Source organism: Talpa europaea (genome assembly GCF_964194135.1).
Source record: "Talpa europaea genome assembly, chromosome: 8".
NCBI classification, from domain to species: domain Eukaryota; kingdom Metazoa; phylum Chordata; class Mammalia; order Eulipotyphla; family Talpidae; genus Talpa; species Talpa europaea.
The window spans coordinates 23,379,794-23,386,965 of record NC_140075.1 but is presented as its reverse complement, the minus strand read 5'-3'; the positions used below and the strand labels follow the sequence as shown (position 1 = coordinate 23,386,965).

At 63.3% G+C, this 7,172-nt stretch overlaps 1 protein-coding gene across 1 annotated transcript; it reads left to right on the top strand.

The window, feature by feature from the left end:
- Positions 1–1,008: 1,008 nt before the first annotated feature.
- LOC311175079 (uncharacterized protein C15orf39) lies at positions 1,009–6,592 on the top strand (the record flags this gene model as incomplete). The annotated part of the gene is made up of 2 exons (XM_084239978.1): positions 1,009–3,757; positions 6,228–6,592. Exons 1-2 carry the CDS (start codon positions 1,033–1,035, stop codon positions 6,590–6,592), a joined length of 3,090 nt encoding a protein of 1,029 aa, XP_084096104.1. The 5' UTR covers positions 1,009–1,032.
- Positions 6,593–7,172: the final 580 nt, after the last annotated feature.

The following is a 7,172-nucleotide window of genomic DNA, read 5'->3' as shown; positions in this document are numbered from 1 at the left end:
AGAGGCAGGTCAGTGCTGCCCTAACAGACTTGCTTCAGATGACCCTGCAGGGGTCTTGGGTGCCTGCTGCCTTGAGGGGAGTCACACTGGACCCCCAACTCTCAGCCCTCGGTCAGTACCAAGTGCTAGTTGTCAGCCAGCACTGTGGGACTCCGGGCCCCTGCTCCGGCATCACTGGTGCTCTGCTGCCCCCTTGTGCTGTGGAGTGGCCGGCTGGCGATGTGGGGCGCTCTGACAGTTGGGGCTTTCCTGCTGGCCCACAGCACCACCTACTGGACAGTCCTGGCTCCCCTGTGGGGGGGCGGGGCGGGGCTAGGTGGGCCCCAAGAGGCTTGTCCAGAGCCAAGCTCCCAGCCACCCTCCTTGGGGACTGCGCTCTGGAGCCAAGCTCAGCTTCTCTTGCTCGGGCCTGGGGACCTGGTTTCCAGGCTTGGTTCACCATTTTTTGACAAGACTGGCAGGTCAGAGAGTTGGGACCTGGGGAGTGTCCCCAGAAATCTGAATGTGTGGACAGTGCCCAAGTCTGCCTCTCGGCGGCAGCGGGCAGCCCGCGGTCACTCCAGAGCCTGGGAGCCGTAACGTGTAGCTGGAGGTGGGGATGGGTGGGTCTCCACATCTGTACTTCGGGCGCCGGAGGGAGGGTGTGAACTAGCCCAGCTAAGTGAGCCTGATTGCCCTGCAGTCTGGGGAAGGGGCGTTGGGAGTCCTGTGGAGGGCAGCAGAGCACAGGGAACGCTGGCGTGCGGGGGCAGGGGCACCAGTGCCCTTGCAGGCGAACTCATTACACGGAGGGCCCTGCAGCTTAAAAGTAAAGTTGGGACTCCGCATGCCATGGCTCAAATTCATTCACTCGTACAGCCTTCACTGAGCACCTACTAAGTGCCAAATTCTTGCGTGTCCGTGCGCCGGCAGCATCAGCAGCCTTCTCCTGCTGGCCTGTCACCCCTTCTCACAACTCCTCCCTTTTTGTGTTTTTTCCCCAGGTCAGCAGTTGAGTAACTGGGCCCCAGAGGCCTTGAAGCCTTCATAGTGATGGCAGAGAAGCGGCCGCTGGGCACCCTGGGGCCTGTGATGTATGGCAAGCTGCCCCGTCTGGAGGCAGACTCCAGGCCAGGCCACAGCCTGCCCCCCTCTGCTGGAAACCAGGACCCCTGTAGCTACAAGGGCGCCTACTTCTCCTGTCCCCTGGGAGGCGCTCCTAAGGCAGGGTCTGAGCGATTGGCATCCTGGACCCCATACCCACCCTTGTACCCCACCAGCGTGGCAGGACCCCCACTTCGGGCCGACAACTTATTGACAAGCTGCCTGCTCTACCGCTCACCAGCAGAAAGCGCTGAGAAGGTGCAGGATTCCGGCCCTGTTGAGCTCCTACCCTTCAGTCCCCAGACTCACTCCTTCCCGGGCCCGCCACTGGCGGCCCCCAAACCTGTCTACCGCAACCCTCTGTGTTACGGGCTCTCGACCTGCCTGGGAGAAGGAGCAGCAAAGAGGCCACTGGATGTTGACTGGACACTGGTGACTGGACCCCTGATACCCCCTGCGGATCCACCTTGTTCTCTGACCTCAGCTCCTAGCAAAGGCCAGCCCTTGGATGGCACCTTTTTGCGTGGGGTGCCAGCGGGGGGGTCTGGCAAAGACTCTTCAGTGAGCTTCTCCCCCTGCCAGGCATTTCTGGAGAAGTATCGGGCCATCCACAGCACCAGCTTCTTGACATCCAAGTACACGGGCCCTTACTCTGGGGACCCCAAGCAGGCGCTGCCGGAAGTACCACCCAGTCCTTGGACCCAGCTGGCCCAACCCCTGGGGCCGGGCTGCCAGGATGCAGTGCCCACCCACTACCCGTTGCCCCATCCCACACAGGCCCTCCCTTGCCCCCCAGCCTGTCGCCACCCAGAGAAGCCGGGGAGCTACAGCTCAGTGCTCCCGATGCAGCCTCTGGGAGCCCACAAGGGGCCCGGGTACCCAGCTGGTGGACTGGGCAACCCTTACCTGAGGCAGCAGGCGGCCCAGACACCTTATATGTCCCCAGTGGGGCTGGACACTTATTCCTACCCATCTGGTCCCCTCCCAGCACCCTCACCAGGCCTCAAGGTGGAGCCACCTCTTGCCCCACGCTGCCCACTGGATTTTGTCCCCCAGACGCTGAGCTTTCCTTACGCTCGGGACGATCTCTCTCTCTATGGAGCATCTCCAGGACTCAGAGGAACACCACCTTCCCAGAGCAGCGTGCAGACGGTGCCACAGCCCAGTGCCTTCCAGCAGCCATGCCAACCTCTGCCTGCCAGCCAGCCTTGCTCAGAACCTGTGAGATCTGCAGAGCTGCCAGTGCAAGAAGCAGAGGAGAAGCTGTGGCTGCCTGAATACAGGAAGGAGCGGCTGCAGCCTCAGCTCAGTGAGCACCCTGGGGCGCCCATTGTCATCCGAGACAGTCCAATTCCTTGCACCCCTCCGGCACTCCCACCCTGTGCCCAGGAGCGCCAGCCTCTCCCACATAATGAGGGCGCGCTGCCCCCCAGCTCTCCTCCGATGCCTATCATCGACAATGTCTTCAGCCTGGCCCCCTACCGTGACTACCTGGATGTGCAGGCGCCTGCGGCCACAGCTGAGTCTGACCAGGCTCCTGCCAAGAGCCATGACAAGGATTATGGGGGGACCCTGCCTGCTCCGGAGGCCCCGTCGAGGACACACTGCTCACTTAGAGAGGAGGTGGCGCTGGACTTGAGCGTCAAGAAGCCTGTGGCAGAGACGCCTCCTCTCAAGGCCCCCAGTCCTGCAGTGCCTGCCAAGCCCACCGCAGCCGTGGATGTGCCGGGCATGGACAGCACCATCCCAGACATGCCAGGCATGGGAAGCACAGTCTCGGACCTGCCGGGCCTGAAGAAGATGGTCACAGAAGCGCCGGGGCTCCCCGGGGTGCCAGTGACCACAGAGGCCACCCCAAGGACCAACTTCCATAGCTCCGTGGCCTTCATGTTCCGGAAGTTTAAGATCCTCCGGCCAGCACCCTTGCCTGCGACTGTGGTCCCATCTGTGCCCGCCTCCGCCCCTGCCCCGCCTGTCCCCGCCCAGCCTGTCCCCACCCCCACGTCGGCACCGGTTGGACTACAGGTTCTCACGCAGCCTTTGCCTGTGACTTGCTTCAACCTGGCACTGCCCAGCCCTCCGGCTGTAGCTGTGGCCTCCCCGACCCTGGCCCCCGCCGTGGCCCCGGCTCTGGCTCCAGTTGCAGCCCCCGCGAGGGCTCCTACCCCTGCCGTGACGGACTCCCCCGAGCAGCGCTTCACGGGACTGCACGCGTCCCTGTGCGACGCCATCTCAGGCTCGGTGGCCCACTCCCCGCCCGAGAAGCTGCGGGAGTGGCTGGAGATGGCTGGACCTTGGGGGCAGGCGGCGTGGCAGGACTGCCAGGGCGTGCAGGGGCTGCTGGGCAAGCTGCTGTCCCAGCTGCAGAGCTTCGTGTGCACGCAGCAGTGTCCCTTCCCCCACGTGGTGCGGGCCGGCGCCATCTTCGTGCCCATCCACCTGGTGAAGGAGCGACTCTTCCCGCGGCTGCCCCCCGGGTCGGTGGACCACGTGCTGCAGGAGCATCGCGTGGAACTGCGGCCCACCACGCTGTCGGAGGAGCGGGCGCTGCGGGAGCGGGCCCTGCACGGCTGCACCTCCCGCATGCTGAAGCTGCTGGCGCTGCGCCAGCTGCCTGACATCTACCCTGACCTGCTGGGCCTGCAGTGGCGGGACTGTGTGCGCCGCCAGCTGGGTGAGCATGGGGCAGCCCCAGTAGCCACCGGAGCTGTGTGAGCGAGTGACAGGTGTGTGGGCCGAGTGAGTGGTCACGGGCGGGGGCGGAGGGGTCTCTGGGCCTCTGGAAAGGGCAAGGAGGCCCTGGTAGGAGACTGGTCTCCCAGTGCGGGCTCCCCGGGGTCCCCTGCCCCCCACATCCCTCTTCCCCTTCCGGCTTCAAAAAGAGACTGCTGCACCTCTGGAAGCCTCGGATCGTGCTAACTGTTCAGCCCCCGTGGAGACCCTGCCCTGGTCCCGAACCTTCCTGATTCCCTTCTCTGCTGGCTCTGCCTTCCCACCTTGGGAGCCGGGCTCTGCCCAGGCCGGGTGTCCTGTCTGAAGTCATTTCTCTCTGTGTGTCTGTCCTGCCAGCCTCCCCTCTTCTGGGCCCAAACCCCAAATAACTCACTGCACGTTGAACCTGAACCTTAACTCCTCCCAAATCATGCTGGAGTTCCCCCCCAGCTCACCTCCACCCCCGGTCTTGCCCATCTCAGTGGATAGCACCCCTGCTACCCCAGCAGTGGCGGGACTGTGTGCGCCGCCAGCTGGGTGAGCATGGGGCAGCCCCAGTAGCCACCGGAGCTGTGTGAGCGAGTGACAGGTGTGTGGGCCGAGTGAGTGGTCACGGGCGGGGGCGGAGGGGTCTCTGGGCCTCTGGAAAGGGCAAGGAGGCCCTGGTAGGAGACTGGTCTCCCAGTGCGGGCTCCCCGGGGTCCCCTGCCCCCCACATCCCTCTTCCCCTTCCGGCTTCAAAAAGAGACTGCTGCACCTCTGGAAGCCTCGGATCGTGCTAACTGTTCAGCCCCCGTGGAGACCCTGCCCTGGTCCCGAACCTTCCTGATTCCCTTCTCTGCTGGCTCTGCCTTCCCACCTTGGGAGCCGGGCTCTGCCCAGGCCGGGTGTCCTGTCTGAAGTCATTTCTCTCTGTGTGTCTGTCCTGCCAGCCTCCCCTCTTCTGGGCCCAAACCCCAAATAACTCACTGCACGTTGAACCTGAACCTTAACTCCTCCCAAATCATGCTGGAGTTCCCCCCCAGCTCACCTCCACCCCCGGTCTTGCCCATCTCAGTGGATAGCACCCCTGCTACCCCAGCTCCTGCCGGGACCCCGGCAGGGGGCTGCCTCCCCTACATGGTTGCCTTCTCAATGTGCGGTTTTCACATCCCCTTCACGGTACTTCCCTTCACAGAAGTGTACCCCGAGCACTGTTTTGTGGTTTGTTTTTCCTGCACTAAATGAGGTCTTGTGTATATTGTTCTCCCATGTGCTCCTTTTGTGGCCCCGAGCAGCATCTGCGCTGGCCCGGCGCTGCGGTCTCGGGACTGCTGCGGCGTCACGTGGTGTGTCCGTCTCACCTCTGCGCCCGGGCTGCGGTGGCGTCGGTGGCCGCCTCTCCTGTGTCGCGACAGCTGGCCTTGAGGCCCAAGGCCCCCTCTGTGGTTATTTCCTCCCTGCCCACTCATGTCCCTGTCGTGGTCGTGTCCCTGTAGGAACTGCCCTTTGTCCCTCCTGGCAGCCCTGCCCCGGGCTCCTCCCTAGCCCAGGCTCCAGGCGGAGAAGGGTGATGCGGGCAGATGGGGAGCTTGGGATCTGCGTGGCCTGCTTGCTGACCCCTGGTGGGGCATGTGCCTTCATGGGCTGCAGAATGCACCACGATGCAACTCCAGGACTCTGTTCCTGAGGGAGGAAGGGTGTGAGTAGGCAGCATGCACCTCACACACCCCCAGCCCGGCCCTCCCCCTGAATAGCTGGGCCCAGCGAGACGGGTGTGAGTATGACCCTGGCACTGCGTCGTCAGTCTGCAAGTCTGGGGCCTGTTAAGCAAGTGATGGGGGTGCAGCCTCTTGCCGCTGGCAGTTTTGGCGCCCCATCCCTGCTCCCTCTCCGAGTTGTGTGCGCTCTTCCATCTTTGGGGGCCACCCTTCTTGTGGATATCCTTCAGTAGCTCCCCCAGCAGCCTCCTTTCCACGGTGTGCTCTGTGGTTGAGACTGCCCTTTGTCCCTTCTGCTGCTTCCTCCCTTGGGGCCTTGCGTTTAGGGCAGCCCTGCCTGGGCTCTGCTCTTGCTCCCGCCCTGGGGGTGATGTGGCAGGGAGGTGACAGCGTCCTCTGAGGAGCAGGCCCTCTCTAGGCCTCCGTTCCCCCTCATTACAGTGGGCCTTTGTACCAGGCCAGTGGTTCCTGACCCATTGGGCACCTCTCTTGTCCTTGAGCCCCAACAGCCACTGGGCAGTGCTGTCACCCGATCCCCGGCATCACCTGGGGACAACACGCGCTTTTGGCCATGTGGTCTGGCCAGTGGGCACGTGGGGCACTATTGCTGACCCTGCCGGAGCCATCCTGGCTGTGGGCAGAGTGGAACTCCGGGTCTGGATGGCTTTGGGGCCAGGGGATGGGCCTTGAAGGTGTTGGGGTCTGCAGCCTGAATGTGTGTTCATTTTCCAGGTGACTTTGACAGTGAGGCTGGATCTGTGCCCCCCTCAGAACCCACTATGACCAGAGAAGAGCCAGCTAGCCTAGCCCTGGCTTGGAAGTCACCCGCCTCCAAGGCCAAGAAGCCCGGGAAGAAGCTACCAGTCCCTGGCTCGGAGAAAGCAGAGGTGGTTGCAGGGCGAGGGTCCTGCGATGCCTCGCCTCCCCCTACTGCCAGGTCCAGCCCACCTGGCCCCACCCTGAAGGCCCGCTTCCGCAGCCTGCTCGAGACCGCCTGGCTCAATGGCCTAGCACTACCCACGTGGGGCCACAAGGCGTCAGGAGCAGACCGGCCTGCACCCCGCCCACCGCTGCTGGGGGGCCAGAACCATCACTAGTTGCTGGTGCTGTTTAGGCAGCTACTGTGGGAGTCACTCTTTGCACCCCTCCCTTCTGCCTGCCCAGCTGCCCAGAGCCGTCAGTGGATGTGCCTTTGGAGTTTCCCCCTCTCTCGCCTTGTCCCCTGCCCAGGCTGAGCTGCGCGCCCTTGAAGTTTGAGTTTGATGGGCCTTCATTAGAAGGGTCTGTTCCTGTCTCTTGGAGGACAGCATGGGCTTCGGAGCCCTAGAGAGTCAGCTTGAATCCTGGGGGCTGTGCTCCTTGTGTAACTGGGCAAGTCAGTTCCTCGCGAGCGCTGTCTCCATTTGTAAAATAGGACAACACAGCCTACCTCACAGGGTTGTCGTGGGGGTGACACCTGACACGCCCATTATGGTTTGCGTCCTCCCGGGGTGGTCTGGGTCTTACCCGGGGCCTAGAGTTGGGGCTGAGGCCATCACAACCTTGTCTTAGGTACGTTACATGACCCACACTTTGTGGAGTCGCCCCTGGGAAAACCTGGGGCTTATTACCCAAGGATTTGAAATTGGACCCTAACACCCAGCCTGGAGCTCCGTGAGGGAGGCCTGGCCCTCCCTG